Here is a 27,581-nt window from a genome sequence, read left to right on the forward strand (position 1 = left end):
GTAGATACTAGTCTATCCTTACATAGGCATAAGGTGAGTGATATTATAAAATCAATAATGTGTTAGTTTTCTCACTGTTTTATAACTTTGCTTTCAAAGAATTATAGTATTGTACAGTATGCCTGTCTCTCTTATAACTGGGGAAATTGTGTATCAGCCTATCATCATAGGTAAGTGTTTTTTTTTAAAGTAACAATGTTCTCAATACTGTGTTATGAATATGACTGTAATACTGTATGCCATAAAAATTTTATAATGATTCATTCATTAGTATATAGGCTAGGCTACCATAAAGCAATTGTATCAATTACTCTAGGCTACCATAAAGCAGTAATATTGCTGCTTCTTTGTGATACATGATGTTATACCTGTAAATAAATATGAATTGCTTTTTCACATTACCTTTTAATTTTTGATGTCTAGTGTTAGTAATATATATAACATCTACAGTGCTTTGTATCATATAAGACAATATTGATGTAGGTACTGACAGACCATTCATCTTGTAAACTGACAAGTAAACTTATGGTACCAATAAATATAGTACAATACTGTAATGTATTTTCTCTTCCTTATGATTTTCTTAATAACATTTTCTTTTCTCCAGCGTACTTTATTGTAAGAATACAGTATAATACATATAACATACAAAATACCTGTTAATTGAATGTTTGTTATTGGTAAGGCATCTGGTCAACAGTAGGTTATTAGTAGTTAAGTTTGGGGGGGAGTCAAAAGTTATACATGGATTTTCGACTGTGTGTGGGGTTGGCATCCCAACCCCTGCATCGTTCAAGGGTCAACTATATTAACATTTGCTTACTCTATCTATGTTTCTGCATCAGTTAGCTTCTGCTGTGTAACAAACAACAAACAAAAAGGGTTAACAACAAGCCCTTTATTTATCTCCTGATTCTCTGTGTCTCCTGGGTTGTTCTTCTGGTATGGGCTGACTTGACCAATCTGTTGGGCTCTCTTATGTTTCTATGGTCAGCTGATGGGCTGGATGATCTAGGATGGTCTCACTCACAAGACTGGTAGTCGGCTGGCTATCAGTCAGGCCTCAGTTCTCCTCCATATGGCCTCTCATCTTCCAGCAGGCTAGACTGGACATTTTTCACATGGAAATGACATGTTTCCAAAGGGCAGAGAGAAAAGGCAACCTCCAATAAGGAAGTGCTTTTCATGCCTCTGCTCAAGTTATGTTTGCTAATGTCACTGGCCAGCAAGTCACAAGGCTTTCCCAGAATCAGTGTGGAAGGGCATTAACTGTGTGGATAGAAGGAGGGGAATAATTTGTGGTTACTTTTGTTCTATTTAACTATCACTGCTGAGCCAATAAAAGCAAGTGGAAGATATCATTTTGATTCACTTATAAATCATGTAGTAAGCAAAGGATCTTTCCCTAATGTGACTCTCCTCTTCCCTCTCGGCAGGCTATTTTAAAAAAAATTGAAGTAGAGTTGATTTACAATGTTGTGTTAGTTTCAGGTATACATTAAAGTGACTCAAATATATATATTCTTTTACGGATTCTTTTCCATTATAGGTTATTACAAGATACTGAATATAGTTCCCCATGCTATACAGTAAGTCCTTGCTGTCTATCTATGTTATGCATAGTAGTGTATATCTGTTAATCCCAATCTCCTAATTTACCCCTCCCTCCCCCTGCCTTTTCCCCTTGGTAACCATAAGTTTGTGTTCTATGTGAGTCTATTTCTGTTTTGTAAATAAGTTCATTTGCATCATTTTTTTTAGATTCCACATATAAGTAATGTCATATGATATTTGTCTTCCTCTGACTTATTTCATTTAGTATGATAATCTCTAGGTCCATCCACATTTGCTACAAATGGCATTATTTCATTCTTTTTTTATGACTAATATTCCCTTGTATATATACCACATCTTCTTTATCCATCTTCATCTGTTGATGGACACTTAGGTTCTGCAGGCTATTTTTAAAGGGCGAAATTATTTGAAACTTGGTCATTCATCTCCCATTCACACAATAACTGCAACAATAATGAAGAACATGGGAAGACCCACAGGGCCAACTAAGAGAAATATTTACAAACATGAACTTTTACCCACAAAGAAGTTACAGGTTTGAGCCACAACATCTATTAAAACCCTTTGGAGAATCTATTTTATTTGTGTGATCAAGACAAAAGCACAACCAGATGGGCCTAGGTGGCTTGAGGCAAGAGGTGCCCAGTGCCGGCATGAGGTCAGGCATGAGGTCAGGCACTGGGTTGTGCCCATGTGGAATTGGCCAGAGTTCATGCAGGGATGGTTGCCGCACCAGTGAATCAAGAGAAACAATTTTCCCAAGGCCCCAGGCACAGGTGAGGCTGTGAGGATATGAATGAGATAGCACATAAGATGTGTCTGAACCCTTCCCTAATTAAATTCTTCTACACAATTATCTGAGCCTAGTTATGATTAGAGTTTAGAGCCTAAACTACTGAAACTATATCATTAATGGTTAATTGCCTATTAAAAGTTTCTATTTCTTCTTCTTCTTCTTTTTTAAAATATTTATTTATTTGGCTGCACCAGGTCTTAGTTGCAGCATGCATGCGGGATCTAGTTCCTTGATCAGGGATCGAACCTGGCCCCCTGCATTGGGAGCGCAGAGTCTTAGCCACTGGACCACCAGGGAAATCCCTCTATCTCTTCTTGTCAATTCTTTAAGTTGTATCTTTCTAGGAAACTGGTTATGTCATCTATTTTGTTGTTGTTGTTGTTGGCCATGCTGTGCAGCTTGAGGGATCTTAGTTCCCAATCAGGGATGGAACCCTGACTCCTAGCAGTGAGAGTGCTGAGTCCTAACCACTGGACCACCAGGGAATTCCCATCTGTTTTCAAATTTATTCTAATTAAAAAGTCTTCTATTTTTGTGTAGTCATTTCCCTTCTTAATATTATTTATTTGTGCCTTTTCTCTGTTTTATTAATTAATCATCTCAGAAGTGCATCACTTCAAATACTCACTTTAAATAAACAGTGATTGGTGTTTAGCCTCTCTGTTGCATCAGTGTTTTCTACTTCATTAATTTATGCTTATAATTTGCTTTGACCCATTTTCTATTATTCATGCTGTTGTTCTTTGTTTTCTAACTTCCCAAGACAGACAAAGCCTATAATTTTCATCCTTTTTAGTTTCCTCTTCCTTTGAACTTATGTCGTAAGTACCCAATAGAGTTCATACCTTTATCTGTACCCAATAAATTTCATACCTTAATTTCTTGGTGTTCTATTTATGTTGTTTGTTGTTTTTGCTACTGTAATACATGGTGGCTTGTTTCCTTATGTTAACTTTGGGTTTATCTGTAAAAACTCTTCAAGGCATGAATGGAAATTATGATCCTCCAGAGAATTTCCTTGATGATTTCTCCAAGCACCCTGGTACTCCAAGCCCAGGATCAATTTTATACTCATTTCTCAGCCTGAGTTTCCCAGAACATGCTGGCAGTATAAATCAAGGTACTAACAAAATATTAAAAGAGGTAGACAGCAACTTACAAAAAAGATCTTATGTCATGCCCTAGTTGGTTTCTTCCAAAAATGTAAGGTTGGTTTAACATTTTTAAAAATATATGTATTCTACCATGTACCAAAAAGATGTATTCTACCATGTTATCAAAATAAAGAGGAAAAAATTTACGGTCATATTTGTAGATACAGAAAAGACATTTTATAAACAATCAACAGAAATTCATAATAATAATGAAAACTCATAGCAAACTAATAATTGAACTTATTTCTTTGGATTAAGAGTGTGTGTTTTTTTTAAAAAGAAAGAGCAAACGTGTTACTAAAGAACCCACTCAAAAAACAACCCACCCAACAAACATACACAATGCCTGTCACACATAGTGACAGAAATATATGCTGACGTGTCACACGCTTAGATGGTCATACCTACGCACGTATCACACAATCACTGATACACCCCAGACCTGTCACAACCACACAACACATTCACACCCTCGCCCTGTCATGATACACACAAAAACACACTTCCACCACAGTCACAGATTCATCCTGATCCTGTCATACACAAACTGCAATCTCGCTTCTCTCTGGTGCACACACACGTATAGTCTGTCACACGGCCGCGAAGAAACACTCCAGCTCCGTCATGGTCACCAGATAAACGCATACAACGTATTTTACATGCAGTCACAGAGACATACACTGGCCATTTCGTGTGCACAGATGCCCCCCCCCACACACACACACCATTCCATCTGTCAGGATATCTCAGCCCCGTCATGTGCAGTCATGCAAATGCAATATCACCTTTTACACAGCATGACGAATGGGAAATGTAGTCCAGAGCCGGAAAAGCAGGAGACATCGGAAACCCAAGGGCCTGGGGGCGTCTCCGCCTCGGAGGTTTCTGGGAGTTGTAGTCGGTACTCGCAGTGCGCAGGCGCCGGTTCGCGCCTGCCGTGTGTGAGTGATATCTTGGGTGTAGGATTCTAGGATGAGTCCCCAGCGGTAGCACGTGCCTGACCACGTTTGTACCTGACCATCTTTGCGCTCCGGAAGGCCCAGTATAGGTTGATGGTCCCTGAGGTGCGCCAGCTCCTGGAGCCGCACTGGGGACACAGCAGGTGCGGTCTGTGTGAGTGTGTGTGTGACTCTGTGTTACTGTGACAGTCATGGGACAGACTGAATGGCTGTAGATGGATGTAGCAGTGTTCCGGAGCCGGTCCCTACGGTTAGATTCTCAGAAAAATTGAGACGTGTTGACACAACCATTACAGTAGTCCCCCAGTATCTGCTGGTGTTTGCTTCCAGGACTCACTGTGGATAGTGCTGAGGATGCCGGAGTCCCTTTTATAAAATGCCATAGTATTTATTTGCATGTGACCTGTGCATATCCTTCTCTATATATTAAGTCATCTGTAGATTACTTGTATTAGGTATTACGTACCTAATACTATGTAAATAGTTGCTGTCATGCAGCAAATTCAAGTTTTGCTTTTTGGAACTTTTTGGGATTTTTTAAAAAATATTTTTGATTAATGGTTGAATCCATGGATGCTGAACCCATGATATGGAGGGTTGATTGTATTTAAAAGTTATGTAGACTTATGATAAATGAATTTAGAAAACTAAGGTAATAAATACCCAAGACATCACTTCCTAACTATTATCTATGCTATTGAGATTATGTCAATTGTGTGTGTAGGGCAGAAATAATTATATCATGGTGTATCACTGTACATCTCTTCCCAACTCCACCTTCAGTGATACCACATTGGCAGCTAGAAACTGGCGGTGACAGGATTGTTTATACCATGGGAATTGGCAGTTACTACAAATGAGGGCCTGATTTATTGTTTTGTTGATCTGGGGATGGGGAAGCTTCCCAAAGTCCTACCTCCTCCTCCTGCAATGTCCCTCCAGCACCATCTTTTGGTTAAGCTTATCATTGTGAGCTGAGGCAATTAATTGATAATGGAAGCTTCCCAAAATCCTGCCTCCTCCTCCTGCAATGTCCCTCCAGCACCATCTTTTGGTTAAGCTTATCATTGTGAGCTGAGGCAATTAATTGATAATGGAAACTTATGACTTACCATGTTTTCACTTAACAAATATCAAGAACAAATGTTGATAGTATACAGTATTGTTGAGAATGTGGGGAGATGAGAACACTCATAGGTAGCTGTTGGTAATGACTACAGTCTTTTTACAGTTGAGTTGGGTAGTATCTATCACAATGTCTGAAAGCAAACCCTTAATCAACCAACATTTTTACGTATTAAGATGCTAGCTTACAAAAATGCTGACTTGAAAGAAAAAGATGTGGATACAGTAATGCTTACTGAAGCCATGTCTATAATACTGAAGAACTGAAATTAACCTCAATGTTTATCCTTTGAGGAATTGTTAGTCTATGCTGAACAACATGGTAGCTATTTGTGGCTATTTAAAATCATTACAATTAAATAAAATTTTAATATGTAGTTCCTTAGTCAAACTAGTCACATTTCAAATGCTTGTTAGCCAGTGTGACTAGTGAACAGTTAGATAATAATTCAACATTAAAAAGAAGGAGTTAAATCTCTAGAGCTGACATAAAATGAAGTAGAGGAATTGTGTTCAAGTGAAAAGGGGAAATAGCAGAACAATATGTATAGCATGATCCCATTTCTTTACAAAATAGATGATCTTGGGGCTTCCCTGGTGTCACAGTGGTTAAGAATCCGCCTGCCAATACAGGGGACACGGGTTCAAGCCCTGGTCTGGGAAGATCCCACATGCCGTGGAGCAACTAAGCACGTGCGCCACAACTACTGAGCCTGCACTCTAGAGCCCACGAGCCACAACTACTGAGCCCGTGTACCACAACTACTGAAGTCTGTGCGCCTAGAGCCTGTGCTCCACAACAAGAGAATCCACCACAATGAGAAGCCCGCGCACTGCAATGAAGAGCAGCCCCCGCTCGCCGCAACTAGAGAAAGCCTGTGCGCAGCAATGAAGACCCAACACAGCCAAGAATAAATAAATAAATTTATTTATTTATTTATTTATTTTGCGGTACGCAGGCCCCTCACTGTTGTGGCCTCTCCTGTTGTGGAGCACAGGCTCCGGACGCGCAGGCTCAGCGGCCATGGCTCATGGGCCTAGCCGCTCTGCGGCATGTGGGATCTTCCCGGACTGGGGCACGAACCCGTGTCCCCTGCATCAGCAGGCAGACTCTCAACCACTGCGCCACCAGGGAAGCTCAATAAATTTATTAAAAACAAAACAAAACAACAACAAAAAACACAAAAAAACACAAAAAACAATACTGAGTGAAGCAGGCACATTGTGTTAAAATTATCATCTGTTTGTCAATCATATACATTAAACTTTCTGTCCCAATTCAATTTTTAAAAATGTAACTATTGCCATTCAGGATTTTTTTTTGGATATTTACAAATAATTATCAAGTCAAACCTCTCAGTATTTTAGTGTTTTTATCTTTGGTGTTATGCTTAGAAAAATCCATGCCTATATCAGAATTTGAGTATATATTTACCTGATTTTCACTGAGTCATTTAATTATTCCATGTGTTGTAAATGTGTGTGTACGTGTGTGTGTATATATATATATATATATATATATATATATATATATATATATATGATAAAATTGGTATATAATTACTCCCACACACATACTGTTAGTCCATTTACTTAACTCTGTTTATTGAATAAACCATCTTTCTCCTACTATATTAAATAATGTACTTCCCAGATATTAGTTTTCCATTATATTTGGGCCTTTCACTTAATGATTTATTTTGATCCTTTGATAGATCTATTAATTTGTTAAACTCTTCAGCTCTATTTTGGTTGCCTTTTGTATGGTATACCTTTTTCTGTCCTCTTAATTTCAACCTATTAGTGTCTTCTTTGCAGCAGTGTTGAATGATAAAGAAGTAGACTGGCCTTTGTGCCTGGTTCCTGGGAGGGAGACTCCAAATCCTTGGAATTTCCTGAGTAATAAGAATGTCTTTGTTATTCATAAGCCCCTTAGATCACACTGGAGTTTATGCTAATAAGGTGATTCACAGGGAACCCCTCAATAGCTTCGGAATAGGGGCTGGTCATGCTGGAAAGACCAACTGTGTGATTACAGGGTTGGGGATTTGAACCATGCGATATCGGTTCTACCTTGGCGGGGGTGGGGAGGCTACAGATCAAGTTCAATCACATGGCCAATAATTAAAGCTAATACAACTCAACAACAACAAAAGAACCCTAAACAATCCAATTTAAAAATGGGCAGAGGAGCTGAATAGACATTTTTCCAAAGAAGACATACAGATGGCCAATAGGCACATGAAAAGATGTTCAACATCACTAATTATTAGGGAAATGCAAATGAAAACCACAATGAGACATCATCTCATACCTGTTAGAAAGGCTATTATCAAAAAGACAAGAAATAACAAGTGTTGGAGAAAAGGGAACCCTCCTACACTGTTGGTGGGAATGTAAATTGGTGCAGCCACTTTGGAAAAAAGGCTGGGAGATTCCTCAAAAAATTAAGAATAGAGCTACCAGCTCTATGATCTAGCTATTCCACTTCTGGGTATTTATCCAAAGAACATAAAAACACTAATTGAAGATGATATATGCACCCCTATGTTCATCTTAGTATTATTATTAATAGCCAGGATATGGAAACAACCTAAGTGCCCATCAACAGATGAATGGATAAAGAACATGTGGGAGATACACACACAAACACACAGGAATATTATTCAGCCATAAAAGGTGAAATCCTGCCATTTGCAACAACATGGATGGAACTTGAGGGTATTATGCTAAATGAAATAAATCAGAGAAAAACAAATAATATATGGTTTCGCTCATATGTGGGATATAGAAAAAGAAACAAAAAACAAAATAAATGAACAAACCAAATCAAACCAAATGTGTAGATATAGAGAATAGAGTGGTGGTTGCCAGAGGGGAAGGAATAGGGGGTGGGTGCGGGAAGGTGAAATGGTTAAAGGGAGTGTGTGGCTTCACCACACTGACTCCATTTTATCAACTCCATCTCAGGCCCACAGTCCTACCTTCTCCCTTTTCTGAGTGACTGAACTTTAGCCTACTCACAAGCAATGCACCCAAGCCAGATAAGTTCCCTATCAATTTTTATCCTTGCCTTCATCTGATACGAAAACTGGAAGAATGCCTTTGCTGGTGCAGATGGTCAATGGTCATGAGACCCCCAGAGAGAGGAAAAATCCCCAGTTCTTGTCAGTGTGGGTATGTTTCTTACTTGGTAGTCAGATTCTATTTTTAGCTTTGGCCCCTTTAAACTCCCCTGTACCCTTTTCGATGACATGGAGTGCAGCTGCGAATGCTTCTGGATCATCCATCCAGCAGATCCTTCCCGCCTGTATGTAAGTTACCCATAATAAACTTCATAATTGCACTTTATGGAGTGGCCTGCTTCATATTTCAGTCTCAAAGTTCCTTCTCAGTTCAGAGAATATTACTTGATATCTTGGCTTCCCAACAGGGGGTCAACTGTAGAGTCATGGATGGAAGCTAAATTTTTGGTGGTAGGCATGCCTTAGTGTATACAGAAGTAGAAATATAATGTTGTACACATGAAACATATCATGTTATAAACCAATGTTACCTCGATTTATAAAAGAAAGAAAGAAAGAAAGGAAATAATGGCCCCAAACATCCCAAATCTGGGAAAATGTATGACATCCAGATTCAAGAAGCCATATAGGGGCTTCCCTGGTGGGGCAGTCGTTAAGAATCCCTGCCAATGCAGGGGACACGGGTTTGAGCCCTGGTCCGGGAGGATCCCACATGCTGCAGAGCAACTAAGCCCCTGCGCCACAACTACTGAAGCCCGCATGCCTAGAGCCCTGCTCCACAACAAGAGAAACCACTGCAATGAGAAGTCTGCACACTGCAATGAAGACCCAACACAGTCAAAAATAAATAAATAAATTTATATTAAAAAAGGAAGCCGTATAGATCAAAATGGGATGAATCCAAAGTAATCCACAGTGAGACACACTGTAATCAAATTGTCAAAAGTCAAAGACAGAGAATTTTGAAAGCAACAAGAGAAAAGCAATTCGTCATGTACAAGGGGACCCCTATAAGACTCTCAGCAGATTTCTCAGCAGATGTCTTGCAGGCCAGAGGGAGTGAGATAATATGCTGAGGGAGTTCATCACCACTAGACCTGCCTTACAAGAAATGCTAAAGGAAGTTCTTCAAGTGGAAATGATGCTAAACAGCAACATGAAAGAATATGAATGGAAAAAGCTCACTGGAAAAGGTAAATGTATAGACAAATACAGAATTCTGTGATATTATAATGGTGGTGCATAAATCATGTTTAATTCTGGAATACAGATTAAAATACAGAAGTAAAATAATTATAACTACAAAAATATGTTAGTAGATACACAATATGAAGACATAATTTGTGACATCAATAACATAAAATATGTGAGGGGAGAAATAAAAGTGTTGAGTAATTGTATATGATTGAAGTTGTTATCAGTTAATATAGCTTGTTTTAAGATGTTTTGTTTAAGTCCCATGTTAACCACAAAGAAAATGCCTATAGAAGGTACACAAAAGAAAATGGAAAGGAATCAAAGCACATCTCCACACACACACACAGAAAAAAAAAATCAATGAAACAGAAAGGAAGACAGCAAGAAGGGAAAAGAGTGACAAAAAAGCTATAAGACAAACAGAAAACAATTAACAAATGAAAATAGTAAGTCCTTCCCTGTTCATTATTACTTTAGATGTAAATGGATTAAACTTCTCCATCAAAAGACAGAATGGCTGAATGAATGAAAAAAAAAACAAGATCCAGCTATATTTTGTCTACAAGAGACTCACTTCAGATTTAAAGACACACAGAGGCTGAAAGTGAAAGTGTGGAAAAAGACATACCATGCAAACTGTAAATGAAAACAAGCGTGGCCATACTTATATTATACAAAATAGACTTTGTCAAAAGTTCAAGCAAGGCATAAAAATACCAAGTGAAAACACCTGAAAGTTTACTACCTTGTTATAATGATTCTTAGTATTTCTTAGTATCTTCTAACACATATACATGTAAATAACAGAGATGTATGTATGTATTTTACACTTTTAACAGGCATTTTTTTTCACATCACTTACCTGTTTCTCCTCTGCACATACCTTCACAAGCTCCCACACTCCCCTTGTGTAGAGCATTGTTTAAAATATGGCATACATATCCCATAACTTTCTTCATGTTCATAGTCATACATACACAAATACACACAGTTGCCTTCAATTTCTATATAAAAAACTTTAAAATTTCATCACAGATAAATTCTTTATAATAAATATATTTTAAAAGTATACAATTGTGTAAATGCAATCCAGCTTAAGAAACAATACACAAAATAACCTTGAATCCTTTTGCCAACTTATCTCTTCATCTTCCTGCCTTCCTGTAGCTACCACATTCCTGAATTTTATCATATCCTTTAAAAAAAATAATTAATTAATTTTTGGCTGCATTGGGTCTTCGTTGCTGCACATGGGCTTTCTCTAGTTGCGGCGAGCGGGGGCTACTCTTTGTTGTAGTGCGCAGGCAGTGGTGGCTTCTCTTGTTGCAGAGCATGGGCTCTAGGCACACAGGCTTCAGTAGTTGTGGCTCGTGGGCTCTAGAGTGCAGGCTCAGTAGTTGTGGTGCACAGGCTTAGTTGCTCCGCAGCATGTAGGATCTTCCTGGACCAGGGCTCGAACCTGTGTCCCCTGCATTGGCAGGCGGATTCTCAACCACTGAGCCACCAGGGAAGTCCCCTTGTTTTTTATTATGTACCACTTACACACAAAATATCATTTGTTTTGCCTCTTTTTAAAGTTTTATGAATGGAATTATACTGTATGTATATATCTATAACTCTTTGTTTATCATATTTGTTAAATTCAGTCATTTTCACTGCTGTGCACTATCCCACTGTACAGGTACTCCACACCTAATTAAACATCCTACTTCTGATGGGCATGTTTCATTTCCAGATTTGTTACTGCAGTGATATTAGTGAAAGCAATGCTATTGATTTTTCTCATGTGTCAGTACTTCTAATGTTGTGCATGTCAAATTATAGTAAAAAGACAACTCTAAACAAGATGCAACCCATCTATTTCCATGAACAGCACACTGTATTACAGTAAACTGAGTTTATATTCAACCATCAAATGTGGTTCTCCCATTAATTCATTTTGTGATGGGTCATTAAGAATACCTTCAGGGGCTTCCCTGGTGGCACAGTGGTTGAGAGTCCGCCTGCTGATGCAGGGGACACGGGTTCGTGCCCCGGTCCAGGAAGATCCCACATGCCGCGGAGCAGCTAGGCCCGTGAGCCATGGCCGCTGAGCCTGCGCGTCCGGAGCCTGTGCTCCGCAACAGGAGAGGCCACAACAGTGAGAGGCCCGCGTACCACACACACAAAAAAAGAATACCTTCAAATCCAGTAGTTTCATCATTAACCCTCAAAATATCCAATGAAAGGTTTGAGCTTGGAAGAAATGGAAGATGCTGAACCTGCTGCACTGCATTGAATTCCATTTGTAGTTTTAGTGGAGCAAATAGACCCTGGATGTTTCTCAGTGTGGAAAAGTTCATTTTATCTTGGTCGAGCTGGAATTTTTTGCCTGATAATTCAAGAGGATGACTGGGCAAAAGTTCATTTTTCACACAAGAAAAACCTTTTTGAAGACGATCGTGACTTTCAAAAGGTCCACTTGCTGAAAGTTCAGTAAATGGGATACTGTCCTTTACCTGAGATCCAAGTCCTCTGACATTCATCTTCAACTAGCTCTGCAAACAGCCTCTCAGCATGTTACCCAATGCTATTGATTTTGACGACAGAGAAATTGTTTTAAGGATTTTTAGCTGTGATGAAGCCAATTAGGGTGAAGCAAAAGAGAGACTTGGAAAAAAGGTTAGAAAAGAAAATCCTTTTTTGGCACATATATACAGTGGAATATTACTCAGCCATAAAAAGAAACGAGATTGAGTTATTTGTAGTTAGGTGGATGGACCTAGAGTCTGTCATACAGAGTGAAGTAAGTCAAAAAGAGAAAAACAAATACCGTATGCTAATGCACATATATGGAATCTAAAAAAGCAGTACTGATGAACCTAGTGGCAGGGCAGGGATAAAGACACAGACGTAGAGAATAGACTTGAGGACACAGTAGGGGGAAGGGGAAGCTGGGATGAAATGAGAGTAGCACTGACATCTATACACTATCAAATGTCAAATGGGTGGCTAGTGGGAAGCTGCTGCATAGCACAGGGAGATCAGCTCCGTGCTTTGTGATGACCTAGAGGGGTGGGACAGGGAGGGTGGGAGGGAGGCTCAAGAGGGAGGCGATATGGGGATATATGTATCCTTATAGCTGATTCACTTTGTTGTACAACAGAAACTAACACAACATTGTAAAGTAATTATACTCCAATAAAGATATTTAAAAAATGCTCTTTTTTCAGGAACACTTGGGACTTTATTCTGAACTTGTAATAGGAAAGGAATTTTATCTTCTTCCCTAATACTATATCCATTAACTGTTCATCTATTTTTACCTACCATTTCAGATCAGTAAAAAAGTCTGTCAGAAGAAACTACAGATATTTTGGTTCAAAACTGCCAACTGCAACAGGCCCTGCCTAGAAAATGGAAACCTGGTTTTGTATATTTAGAATATTTTAAAACACAATTATCACTCTTAAAAATAAAACAAGTAGTTTTCTGATTGACTATAATTATGTAGTCTCAAACAGGTTCCTTGCCTTGTCTGACCTAAGCTAGGATGTCTGATTACCTAATTCTGGGCTCTGCTCTAATCTATCTGCCTCTACCCGTGGGAAGTTATTTCTTTAATCCAGGGTTTTCAAAGTTATTTACTCAAGTTCTCTTAACGTCATGAAGATTGGAAGCCTACCTCAGCCACTCCAAGACTGGCTGTTACTTTGATTTCTTCTTTCTTTTTCAAAGTTATGCTATTTGTAGTCTTTCCCAGAAAACATCTTTGATTCATCATGAAACATCCAAATCTTTTGGCAGATAAATTGCAAGTCTTTTTCTGCATATTAAATTGGATTCTCCACGAAGATGTAATAACACTATTCTATATCATAGGTAACGAAACTGGTTTATTGTCACTCACTATCAAAACACACAGTCACAATTTCCAGGCACATATAGAGGTTGGTAGTCAGATAATCAAACTAACATGCAAAGCTAGATAACACTGTACTGTTTTTCAATCCCAGCTGGACAGTGTTCCACTTTCACAATTACCGTGGTATGCACACAAAAGAAAAGCCTATCAGAAAAAACATCTTACAAATATTGTCACCTTCGGTTTCTGACATTAACAGAAATACACAAAGACACAGACCTCCTCAAGTCTCTCAGTCCTACAAAGACCTTCTCACAAGTCTCCAGGGTCACAATATCCATTCACGACCACTTATTGTTGCTTTCCAACAGTAGCATATAACCTCTGATACAAACCGCCTTACACCTAAGGAAACAGATTCACATTTGCAGAAACTATCCCATGAAAATAAAAAAGTCTACATAGGGTTCCAGACACCGAATCGGACCCACAAGCGCACCCAAAGCAAGACACATTCATCTTTTAGACTGCCAGACCCTGCTCCAGTCTCTCGTGCCCAGGTAAGCTCGTGACCCCGCTCAGGATCATTCTCACGGACTTTACCCAGGATGCCCTCGCTCACAGAGGGCAGTGCCCTGGTCACGCGCTCCCTCCCTCTCCCCCAACCCTGGACTCCAGAATGCGTTCCTCAGCCTTCGCTGAGATCCTCTTAATTCGCCCACAGCCATGCTAAAGACTACTGGGCCACTAGGCTCGACCAAGACTCGAACTACTCCTTCCAGCTAAGACCGGAGATTCGGGTGGGCTTTGGAAAAGGCGCCTCTGATAGGCGGAGCCGAGTTGCATGCTGGAAGCATTCTGAAGGTCCAGGTTCCCAGCTTCTGGGGATTCGTCTGCCGCGGACTACATTTCCCAGAAGTCTCAGGGCACAGGACCTCTCGGGGCAGGGCGAGATTGCCTGCGGAGAGCGCCTGGAAGCGCCGGGCTCCGAGCTTCAGAGGATGTTCCGGCTCTTACTTCCCAGGAGCCACTGGGCCCAAACTAACCTCCGTTTCTGGGTCCCTCTCCGGTGTCTTCGAGATTTTTGGACTTTGCGCGGTGAGTTGGTCGCGTCCGAGGAAGTGATCAGCGCCGGGTGAGGGTGGGAGGGCTCAGCGGACTTCGCCAGAGCCTTGTCGGAACCAGCAGTGCGTGTGGGGGTGACACTGGGAGGCGCTCGAGGTGAGAAGGCCCGGGCAGCGGACAGGGCGAGTCATGTCCGGAGCCTCAAGCCTGTGTGTGAACGAGAGGCTGAGAAGGATGGTGTGTGACAGACGGCGTGACAGGGCCGGGGTGTGTCTCCCTGACGGTGTGTGCGATTGGGAATGTGACGGGGTCGTGAAGTGCGTGACCTTGTTTGTAGGTGTAGTTTGCTTGGGAGGGATGCTCTAGGTTCCTTCTAGACTCTCTTAGGGCTGCCAGAGTTAAGTGACCGCAAGAAAAGAATTCCAGGACCAAGCCCTAGAATGTACGTTTCCAGTAAGAAGGTACAGATCTAGTCTTGGGATTAAAATTTGACACCTGGACGTGCCCTCGTGACAGGCTCCTGGAAAGACATGATTGGGGAGGTCCCACAGGTAGGATTCCTAGAAAAGTCACCTCCTTGGGGGACCAGCTACCTGTTTCAGCTCCACTACAAACAGACCTCTGTCCCCAAGAATTGCTGTCAACTCAACTCCAGTTTCCCTTTAAATTCCGTTTGTGTATGTGTGGATGAAGGCAGATGTGGCCCTGGAGGGTGTTTTGTTTTGTTTTGTTTTTAGTTAGGTTTGTCTGTGTTCCACGAAATACTGGTGTCTCGTGATATCTCCCCACCCCCTCCTGCTGCCCCTAACGCCCCCCGCTCACCCTAGTTGCTACTGGGTTTCTAAGAAGGACCCTGAGAAGGACAGAAGTGTTGCATATTTAGAAATCAAGGTTCAGGTGAATTTGTGTTCCTTTTTTAATCATAGTTACTTTTGTTTTTAGATCATGATGCTATTTGCTTTCCTTGACCAGAAATATCTTGACTGTTTGTCAAGACTCTTGACTCGTGGTGTCTCTCTTGGGTCTTCCTTTTGGTGAATGACCCATCATGCTGGTACCTCCGTCTTCCCAGAGGCCCCCTATTGTCCTTTTCCTCAGTCAGTAGCCATCCGTTCATATGGCAAATTGTTCAAATCCTCCAGTACATTTTCCCTTTCTAAGCAATTTTTTTTTTTTTTTTTTGGCCCTACCGCGCGGCACGCAGGATCCTAGTTTGCCGTCTAGGGATGGAACCCGCCCCTCCCCCGTGCAGTGGAAGGGCGGAGTCTTAACTCTGAACCTCCAGGGAAGTCCCTAAGCATTCTGATGGTATAGAAGCACACCTCCTCCAGGAGGTGGGCTGGAGGTTGGGATGTTAGGGCTTTATTTTAGACTATGATTACTTGAGGAGATTAGCATTTAGGTGGTATCGAATACAAATTAGTTTTTATCTGCTCCACAGTCATGGTTTTCAAAGCAAGGCAAGGTAGGAGGGGATTGGTTATTTCAGGTAGTAAATTACAATGTTGTGAGGCTTTCAGGGGTGGGAATGTGATTGAGCTTTGAGCATGGTGTTGCCGAGTCCAAGCTCAAACTACTTGCCCCAGGACAGGCCGATAAATCGAGAGATGAGTTGTTGGGGCAAGGAATAGCGACTTTATGCAGAAAGCCAGCAGACCGAGAAGACGGTGGGTTCATGTCCCAGAGAAGCATCTGGCCTGAATTAGAATTCAGGCTTCTTTTATACTGAAAGGTGAGGGAGTGAAGTCAAACATTTCCTGGTTCCTGTCAGCCTCTGGAGGGGATGTGTTAATTTTTTCCTCCCTGTAGGTATTCATAGGTGGATCTGGTCAGGATGTTTCCTGTGAGCTAAACAAAGGTATTTTAGCTTAATGCTCATTACCTGGGGGGTTTAGGCAGTGTTCCCAGAGATGGGCCATTATGTATAATTAAACTTATAGGCAACATCTCTTTAGTGATTAACTTGTAATAGAACATAAAGGTTCTTCCCTATTACAGTAGTGGTTTGCAGTTTGTACCCACAAGGGCAGAGACTTTCAGATAGTTTTTAGGTAGAAATCTGTAGCATTGCTAAACATGAGTTATTTCAGGTCCAATTCTGTGTGGATTGTGAGAGGTAGTACTGTGCTGTGGTTAAGAGTAAGGCTCTGGATCTAGAGCATCTGGATCCAGCTCTACCTGTTACTTGCTGTGTGAGTGTAGATAAACGACTCAGGCTCTCTGTGCCATGTCTACAAAATTGGAACAAAGTAATACCTACCTAATGGAGTTATAATGATGTAAGTTGAGTTCATATATGTAAAGCTCCATAGAACAGTGCCTGCCCCATGATACAGGCTTAGTAAATATTAAGATTTGCTGTTATGTGGTGATTCTGGATCATGCCACATCAACTTTTTATAGATCAAAATATGAAGAGAAATAAAATGATTGTGGTGGGTGCTTGCAAGTTTGAAAAAGTTACCAGGGGCTCAAATGGTCTAGAACAGGAAATCTTAACCTGAGGTCTTCTTATTCCATTTATAAGCATCCAGGTGATCACAGATCCCTTGAAATAGAGACAGAATTTTTGTACATATTTGTAAATTAATTTTCTAAGTGGGCAGAGTGTCTCTAATTTCATGAGATTACCGAGTACGCGTGACCCCAAAAAGATCTAGCTCCATTTGTCTGGAATAAAATTATAATAGCTTGGAAGGAGCTTTTACAAATTTAGCATCCAATGACATGGAAACAGTTAAGTAAATGCAGTATACCATTTGATGAAATAGTATGCACCTAATAAACATTATGTTTATAAAGAATCAAAAGAAGGGAAAATGTAAATGATAAAATATCAAGCAATAGTTATAGTTATGAACAAAAGTACTTAAGAATATTATGAGTTATATATGGATCCCATCCAATGAGAGAGAGTTTTGAAAGACATTTTTCAAGGATTGTATCCAAATGTTTTAAATTGACCATTCAGTGAAGAATTAGAGAGGTGTAGCCACACCTGTTAGGTATCTACTCTGTACCAAATACTGTTCTGTTTATATGCATATATTTCCTTGCTGTGACTTTGAAGGGGACTTACGTAATTTGTGTTCATTCACAGGAGAATCTTGACAGTGAAAGTGTCTCACTGTAGTGACGAGCTACAGCTACAAGATGTTGAAGAGCTGGTAGGTGTCATTTGTTTCAGACCCACCGATTTTCAGTGTTGGGCCTATTTATTCAGTTTTCCTAATGACTGAATTCCCTGTCACTCAGTTTTTTACATTTGGAAATATCTTTATTTTTCTGATTATGGAGTTAATGCAGGTTTGTTGCAATAAATTTAGCAATCCAGGGAATGTATAGAGAAGGAAGTTAAAATTATATCCTGTAGAGTTAATCATCTCTAATATTTTGATGTATTTTTACTCAGTTGCTTAAGGCAGGACAGGATCACTTAAGCACACCTGATCTAAAGCTTCTTTTTCCTTCTGCAGCTCTGGCTTTTCTGGACTCTGTGCTTCACCAGTAGAGGAACCCTATGGAGCATTAATTAGTTCCTGCAATTCTAGAACCATGACTGATGTAAGTTAGTATTTCTCTCTCCTTGAAGTGTTGTAATTTTTAGGTCATGTGAATCTTTTCCTGAATTAACCCTAAAGCTTTCTACTTAACAGAACCCCATCCCTGAACCTGCTTCTCGGTTCCTTCTGTTCCAGTAAAGGATGATGCCAAATAGCCCAGCATCCTCCCTCTGTGCCTTTTCCAATCAATGCCATCATATTCATTGAGCACATTACTCAACATCTCCTGCGGTTCAGTCTTCCATCAAGAGCAGTGAAGGAATGGAGTCCTTGAAGGGAAATATTTGAGTGTCTGTCAGAGAATAATGTAAAGAAATATAGAGAACAATCAGCTCGCTTTTATTTGTATACAAGGAAAACCAACAGTAGACTGAGTTCATCTTTCAAAGGCACAAAGAGGATTCATAGAAGAAGGAAAGAGGAGAGAATGAAAGACTGCAGACATTTGGAAAGCAACAGTTTCCCTTTTTCAAGCTAAGATGCTGATTAGTTCATGTCCTATCTAGAAAAAAATGGCTGAAGTTCCCCCAATTGTTTTTCTTTTTCAGGCTAAGATACAGCTAGCAAAGAAGTCAGTCAGGATACTCTGCCCTTAGCCAGCTGGATGGCCACCCACGAGAACAGTTTCAGTAGTCTGTGTATTATCTGGAAGAGCTTTGGTGTTTAACTAGGACATATCCATAGCAGGCTGTCTTGGGTCTTGCCTTTTGTTATCACTTCCATCTTTGTTCGGCCAGGGCTGCCCCATTTCCCTTATCAGAATTTCTCATCCCAAGACAGGTCTGCGGTGTGATGAGTTAGTGATGAGGGTTCCTTTGGATCACACAGGAAAACATGGAACTTCTTCACAGACTTGAGTTTTCCAGAAAGACAAGATGGAATTAGGGATAGCCTCAGTTTGTATGAGATCACATGCTTTGCAATCTTTTAGGATTAGAGCAGGGAGTGAGTGGTTCTTTCCAGGGACTCCTTTATCAGTAAACACCAGTGTCAAAGTTTGTTTAGTTATTGACCAGGATGTGACATCTGTGTTGTGTCTAATATCCTCTATCAATATCCTCCTACTCAGGAACAAGGAATGTGTTAAGCAACAGGTGGTTGATGTTACTATCTAAAAAGATAATCCAGATTCTTAAGATAATCCAGATTCTTAAGTACTGGCTGATAATAGACTCCTGGAATTAAGAAAATCTTGGAAGTTTTGTTCAGCCTAAATGTATAATAGTTATTAATCTCATATATCCATATGATGAACTGAATTGCAGCTAATAGAAACATTTTACATATTCGATTCATCATAATAAGAAAAAATGCTGATGATCTAATCTCACAGCATGGTTCACTTGAGGCTTAATGATAATCCTTAATTGAAATCATTTTTCTAAAATGAGATTTTGTAGGACATTTGGAAAAAAGTTTTCATGTTTTTTTGGTATTTCTTAAAGGGAAAAGATGGTGTAGCAGTTCACATTTATAAAGAATTTATGAGACTTCCCTGGTGACGCACTGGTTAAGAACCTGCCTGCCAATGCAGGGGACATGGGTTCGAGCCCTGGTCCAGGAAGATCCCACCTGCCGCGAAGCAACTAAGACTGTGCGCCACAACTACTGAGCCTGCACTCTAGAGCCCGCGAGCCACAACTGCTGAAGCCCTCACGCCTAGAGCCCATGCTCCACAACAGGAGAAGTCACCGCAATGAGAAGCCCGTGCACCACAATGAAGAGTAGCCCCCGCTCGCCGCAACTAGAGAAAGCCCACGCAGCAACGAAGATGCAGCCATAAATAAATAAATAAATAGATAAATAAAATAAATAAATAAGAATTTGTGAAGCAGGCACTTAGCAGGTTGTTTATATGTATACACACCCGTAAACGCCCCCATCCCCTTCCCCCAACACTATTTTTATTTAATAGAAGAGAAACATTATTTTATGCATTATCAGACAGGTCTAGATAGCTAAGTTACCTCACAGTATCCAGGAAGTTCTTTCTGCTGTAATAGGTTTCTTCTAGAACATGTAGACACTCTGCTTTAGTCATACTAATTTCTTTACTTTTCCCTACCCATACGTCTCACAGGCTTCCAGCCGACTTGATTGTTATATTTTCCTCTTCTTATAGTTTATGCTTCATACTCCTCTTTTTTCCTCTTGGAAATAGTTTCTAAATTTCTTTAATTTCACAAGTAATGTGTGGGTTTTTGGTTTTAGGGCTTGGTGACATTCAGGGATGTGGCCATCGACTTCTCTCAGGAGGAGTGGGAATTCCTGGACCCTGCTCAGAGGGACTTGTACGTGGATGTGATGTTGGAGAACTATAGCAACTTGGTCTCACTGGGTAAGTTCATCTGCCTGACATAGTTTAGAATCTCCTCTCTGGAACATCAGCTTTCTGCATTAGGCATTACAGGGCTATCTTTGAAGAAACCAGGTGAATTTCTCCTCCGTGTTCTCAAATGAATGTTTTGGTATTTGTTGGCTTAGAAATGGGTTAATTGAGCACCTCGATCATCCCATCCCTCAGTGAGCTTCAACCTTCCTCTGGCCCTTCCTGTAATGGCCTCTCTTCTTTAATGTCCATGGAGCTGGATTTGCATTATGGGGTGTTTATTTCATAACCACTGTCAAAGAAACCAGATTTCATACTGTGTTTAGCTTCAACATTTCTATAGATGATCTGTGTCTTTGCTACTCAAAGTGTGGTTCTTTTTTTTTTTATAAATTTATTTATTTTCTGTTTACTTATTTTTTGGCTGCTTTGGGTCTTCATTGCTGCACGTGGGCTTCCTCTAGCTGCGGCCAGAGAGGGTTACTCTTCATTGTGGTGCAGGGGCTTCTCACTGTGGTGGCTTCTCTTGTTGTGGAGCAGGGGCTCTAGGCACGTGGGCTTCAGTAGTTGTGGCACGTGGGCTCAGTAGTTGTGGCTCGCAGGCTCTAGAGCACAGGCTCAGTAGTTGTGGCGCATGGGCTTAGTCGCTCTGCAGCATGTGGGATCTTCCTGGACCACGGATCGAACCCATGTCCCCTGCGTTGGCAGGCAGATTCTTAGCCACTGCGCCACCAGGGAAGTCCCAGAAGTGTGGTTCTTTTGTATTAGGAACCATAGCAAGGCCAGAGCAGAGTTAGTGAAGGAGAGGGTACCAAGAAGTGAGTCAGGGAGACAGGCAGGGCCCAGGTGACAGGCAGCATTGTTGGTTTTGGGGAAGAATGTGGATTGCTCTCTTAGTGGTTAGAAGCCATGATTTGCTTTATGTGGGGTTATAATTTTTTTATTGTTAAGTATTACACAAATACTTATCATCAGCTTCTTCCGGGGCTTGTTAGAGGAACTTTTTTTTTTTATTAATTAATTAATTTATTTATTTTTGGCTGCATTGGGTCTTCGTTGCTGTGCATGGGCTTTCTCTAGTTGCGTCAAGAGGGGGCTACTCTTTGTTGCGGTGCGCGGGCTTCTCCTTGCAGTGGCTTCTCTTGTTGTGGAGCACGGGCTCTAGGCGTGTGGGTTTCAGTAGTTGTGGCATGCGGACTCGGTAGTTGTGGCTTGCGGGCTCTAGAGCACAGGCTCAGTAGTTGTGGCGCATGGGCTTAGTTGCTCTGCAGCATGTGGGATCTTCCTGGACCAGAGATCGAACCCATGCCCCTGCACTGGCAGGCGGATTCATTTTTTTTTTCATATCTTTATTGGAGTATGATTGCCTTACAATGTTGCATTAGTTTCTGTTGTACAACAAAGTGAATCAGCTCTAAGTATACATATCCCCTCCCTCTCGAGCCTCCCTCCCATCCTCCCTGTCCCACCCCTCTAGGTCGTCACAAAGCATGGAGCTGATCTCCCTGTGCTGTGCAACCGCTTCCCACTAGCCGTCCATTTCACATTTGGTCGTGTGTTTATGTCAGTGCTACTCTCTCACTTCGTCCCAGCCCCCAGCCCCCTATTCCCACCCTGGACCCGTGTCCTCAAGTCTGTTCTCTAAGTCTGCGTCTTTATTCGGCAGGTGGATTCTTAACCACCGCACCAGCAGGGAAGTCCCCGGGGCTTGTTAGAAATTCAGCTCGTCGAGTCCTACCCCAGAGCTGCAGAACAGAATCTACATTTACACAAGATCCCCAGGTGATTTTTATGCATACTAAAGAATTGCTGCCCTTTGTTATATTCTGACCCATGTATGGGGAGTACAGCTAGAAACAGGATCCTGACATACTCTGGCTTTCAAAAGAGCCTCTCCACTTTATGTAGCAGTGGATTGAATGAACAGAAATTCATACTAAGTGAATATGTTCCTTTACTTCCAACATATTTGAAGTTGAAAGTTACAATCTGTGAACTTTGCACTTTACAAAGTTAAATCCTACACTAAGTTAAATCCTAGAAATGTCTCACAAAACTTGTTTCCACTTAAGCAAAATAACAACAGTAATAATAATAATGCTAATAGTTAACATTGTGCTTACTATAAACCAGGCCCTGTTCTAAGCAGAGCAAATACATGAACTTATTTAACTTTTACAGCATCCCCATGAGGTAGGTACTATTTTTTTTGTTTGTTTTTTTTTTTTTTTTTTTTTTTTTTTTTTTGCGGTATGCGGGCCTCTCACTGTTGTGGCCTCTCCTGTTGCGGAGCACAGGCTCCGGACGCGCAGGCTCAGTGGCCATGGTGCACGGGCCCAGCCGCTCCGTGGCATGTGGGATCTTCCCGGACCGGGGCATGAACCCATGTCCCCTGCATCGGCAGGCGGACTCTCAACCACTGCACCACCAGGGAAGCCCGGTAGGTACTATTTTTAACCCTTTTTATAGATGAGATTACTGAGGCACATACAGTTTAAGTGCCTTCCCAAGGTCACAGAGCTGGTGGGGATGCAGTGGCAACAACTGAACCTAGGAAGTCTGGCTCCAGAATCTGTGTTCTTAACCACTGTGTTCTGTTTGCTCTAAAGAGATAGAACCTGAATGAGTCTAAAACAAGATCATTTTCCTACTTATATGATCTCATGTTCTTCATTCCCACCATCCTTCTCTTCTCTGAAGTCTTCATCAATACTATTTTTACCTTTACTTTATTGCAAATTTAACCAAATGTTTTGCCCTTATAATTAAAAACAACAACAACAACGAAACCCTTACACCATTTGGCATTACTTTTCTTGCAAGCAGACACTCCATTTCTAAGCCAGATATGAGGACATTATTGGAGCAAGGAGAAGAGCCCTGGGTAGTTGAGGGGTGGATGGGGTACAAGAAGTCGGATCCCAGGAAGGCAAAGGCAGGAGGGAACCATCAGTGCAGGAACAACCTCACAGGTTGTGGAGGAGGAGAAGGGGGAACAGCTGGGATGGTGTTTGGAAACTCCTTATGAAGGACCAAGGCCTGGGAGGAGATAAGAGATCTCAGTTTGAGCTACAAAAGGAACTTCATCTTCATCTCATTTCCCAGGCTCCTTGTTTTTCTTATTATTATTCCCTCCCATTTCAGTGAGGAAAATGTTCTTTTTTGTTCCCAATGGAACCATTTTACTTACATGTTGTATGCAGCTGCTTTCCAGCTCTTTTGCATTTGTGTGTGTATGTGAATGAATGTACATATTCATTCATAAATTAGTCAAACATTTGGAGCGCCTGCTCCTAGCCAGGCATTGTACTGGGCACTATTAATACAATCAGGAACAAGATTGATAACTTGCTCATTCTCATGCACTTTATGTAGTTGAGGAGAAACATAAAATAAGTAAACAAGTAGATAAATAGTATCATGTAATGAAACATGTTGTTCAGAAGAGGCAAACAGCATAAGAGAATAGAAAATGATGAGAATTGATAGGGCCAATTCAGATAAGATGGTCAGGGAAAGCTTTCTTGAACAGAGACATGAAGCCTGGGATCAAGTTATATGAATACCTGGGGGAAGAATATATCAATCACAGTGAACGGCAAAGGCCCTAAGGTTGGTAAGGAACTTTATTGGAGGAACTCTAAGAAGGCCAGGGTAGAGTTAGTAAAGGAGCATGTGCTAAGAATTTGGGTCACGGAGATAGGCAAGGGCTAGACAGTATACAGTTTTGGGGTTTTTGTCTTAAGAATATATATATTTTTAGATTATATTCCATTATAGGTTATTATAAGATATTGAATATTGTTCCTTATGCTGTACAGTAAATCCTTGTTGTTTATTCTATGTATAGTAGTTTGTATCTGTTAATCCTATATTCCTAATTTATCCCCCCACCCCAACTTTCCCCTTTGGTAACCATAAGTTTGTTTTCTATGTCTGTGAGTCTGCTTCTGTTTTGCATATAGATGCATTTGTACTATTTCTTAGATTCCACATATAAGTGATATCATATAATATTTGTCTTCCTCTGACTTACTTGACTTAGTATGATATTCTCTAGGTCCATCCGTGTTGCTGCAAATGGCAATATTTCTTTCTTTTTTATGGCTGAGTAATATTCCATTGTGTATATATACCATATCTTTTAAAACGAATTGTCTATTGATGGGCACTTGGGTTGTTTCCATGCCTTGGCTATTGTAAATAGTGCCACTATAAACATTGGGGTGCATGTATCTTTCCGAATTGGAGTTTTCATCTTTTTGGAATATATGCCCAGGAATGGGATTGCTGGATCATATGGTAGCTCTATTCTTAGTTTTTTAAGAAACCTCAATACTGTTTTCCATAGTGAGTGCACCAATTTATATTCCTACCAACACTGTATGAGGGTTCCCCTTTCTCCACACCGTCTCCAGCATTTATTATTTCTAGACTTTTTGATGGTGGCCATTTTGACCGGTGTGAGGTGATACCTCATTGCAGTTTTGATTTGCATTTCTCTAGTACTTACTGATGTTGACCATCCTTTCAAGTGCCTGTTGGCCATCTGTATGTCTTCTTTGGAAAAATGTCTGTTTAGGTATTCTGCCTATTTTTTGATTGGGTTGTTTGTTTTTTTTGATACTGATCTGTATGAGCTGTTTGTTAATTTTGGAAATTAACCCCTGTTGGTCGCATCATTTGCAAATATTTTCTCCCACTCTGTATGTTGTCTTTTCATTTTGTTGATGATTTCTTTTGTTATGCAAAAGCTTTTAAGTTTGATTAGGTCCCATTTGTTTATTTTTGCTTTTATTTCTCTTGCCTTGGGAGACTGGTCTAAGAAAATATTTCTACGATTTATGTCCAAGAATGTTTTGCCTGTTTCTCTTCTAGGAGTTTTATGGTGTCATGTCTTAATATTTACGTCTTTAAACCATTTTGTATATGGTGTGAGGGAGTGTTCTGATTTCATTGATTTACATGTAGCTGTTCAGCTTTCCCAACACCACTTGTTGAAGAGACTGTCTTTTTTTCATTGTATGTCTTGTCTCCTTTGTCGTAGATTAATTGACCGTAGATGTATGGGTTTATTTCTGGGCTCTCTATTCTGTTGCATTGATCAATATGTCTGTTTTTGTGCTAATACCATGCTGTTTTGATTATTGTAGCTTTGTAATATTGTCTGAAGTCTGGAAGAGTTATGCCTCCAGCTTTTTTTCCTCTCAGGCTTACTTTTTCAATTCTGGGTCTTTTGTGGTTCTGTATAAATTTTAGGATTATTTGTTCTAGTTCTGTGAAAAATGAGACAAACAACAATGAAAACACAACTTACAAATGAATGGGATGCACCAAAGCAGTTCTAAGAAGTTCACAGTGATACAGGCCTTCCTCAAGATATCAGAAAAATTTCAAATAAACAACCTAACTCACCACCTAAAAGAATTACAAAAAGAAGAACAAACAAAACCCAAAGTCAGCAGGAGAAAGGACACAATAAAGATCAGAGAGGAAATAAATAAAAAAGAGATCAAAACAACAATAGAAAAGGTCAATAAAACCAGGAGCTGGCTTTTTGAAAAGATAAACAAAATCGACAAACCTCTAGCCAGGCTCACCAAGAAGAAAAGAGATACAACCCAAATAAACGAAATAAGAAATGAAAGAGGAGAAATAACAACCAATACCATGAAAATACAAAAAATAATAAGGGAATACTATGAACAGTTATATGCTGACAAATTGGACAACCTAGAAGAAATGGACAAATTTCTAGAAACATACAGCCTGCCAAAACTGAATCAAGAAGAAACAGATATAAAGCAATTATACTCCAATAAAGATGTAAAAAAAAATAAAAAAAAAAAGAAGAAACAGATAATTTGAAGAGACTGATCACTAGAAATGAAATAGGATCTGTAATTTTAAAAAACTCCATGCAGGGCTTCCCTGGTGGCGCAGTGGTTGAGAGTCCGCCTGCCAATGCAGGGGACACGGGTTCGTGCCCCGGTCCGGGAAGATCCCACATGCCGCGGAGCGGCTGGGCCCGTGAGCCATGGCCGCTGAGCCTGCGCGTCCAGAGCCTGTGCTCCACAATGGGAGAGGCCACAACAGTGAGAGGCCCGCATACCACACACACACACACAAAAAACTCCATGCAAACAAAAATTCCAGGACTGGATGGCTTCTCTGGGAGATTATACCAAACATACAAAGAAGAACTTCTACCTATCCTTCTCAAACTACTCCAAAAGATTGAAGAGGGAATGCTTCCAAATTCATTCTATAAAGCCATCAGCACCCTGATACCAAAACCAGACAAAGACACTACAAAAAAAGAAGATTACAGGCCAATATCATTGATGAATATAGATGCAAAAATTCTCAACAAAATATTAGCAAACCGAATCCAACAGTACATAAAAAGGATCATACTCCATGGTCAGTTGGATTCGTTCCAGGGTCACAAGCCTGGTTCAACATATGCAAATCAATCACTGTGATACATACACCACATTAACAAAAGAAAAGAGAAAACTCCATGATCATCTCAATAGACACAGAAAAAGCATTTCATAAAATTCAACATCCAGGGGCTTCCCTGGTGGCGCAGTGGTTGAGAGTCCGCCTGCCGATGCAGGGGACACGGGTTCGTGCCCCGATCCCGGAAGATCCCACGTGCCGCGGAGCGGCTGGGCCCGCGAGCCATGGCCGCGGAGCCTGTGTGTCCGGAGCCTGTGCTCCGCAACGGGAGAGGCCACAGCAGTGAGAGGCCCGCGTACAGCAAAAAAAAAAAAAAAAAAAAAAAAAAAAAAAATTCAACATCCATTCGTGATAAAAACTCTCACTAAAGTGGGTATAGAGGGAACATATCTTAACATAATAAAAGCCATTTACAACAGACCCACAGCCAACGTATCAATAGTATTCAGTGGTGAAAAGCTGAAAGCCTTCTCACTAACTTCA

General features: G+C 40.6%; 1 protein-coding gene across 6 annotated transcripts in view; it reads left to right on the forward strand.

Annotated features, from left to right (window-relative positions):
• Nucleotides 1–14,614: 14,614 nt before the first annotated feature.
• LOC309794328 (zinc finger protein 283-like) overlaps nt 14,615–27,581 on the forward strand; it is a 58,456-nt gene continuing 45,489 nt past the window's right edge. For 5 of the 6 annotated variants that reach the window (XM_082605665.1, XM_082605667.1, XM_082605668.1 and 2 more), the window contains exons 1-4: nt 14,615–14,774; nt 17,842–17,908; nt 18,218–18,305; nt 20,516–20,642. In XM_082605665.1, coding sequence (XP_082461791.1) covers nt 17,895–17,908; nt 18,218–18,305; nt 20,516–20,642 — 229 coding nt within the window. In that variant the 5' untranslated portion in view covers nt 14,615–14,774; nt 17,842–17,894. Of the gene's footprint in view, nt 14,775–15,257; nt 15,293–17,841; nt 17,909–18,217; nt 18,306–20,515; nt 20,643–27,581 lie in introns of all 6 variants that reach the window. The other variant, XM_082605664.1, reaches the window with a different exon arrangement.

Source organism: Mesoplodon mirus, assembly GCF_964341445.2.
Source record: "Mesoplodon mirus genome assembly, chromosome: 19".
Lineage (NCBI taxonomy): Eukaryota > Metazoa > Chordata > Mammalia > Artiodactyla > Ziphiidae > Mesoplodon > Mesoplodon mirus.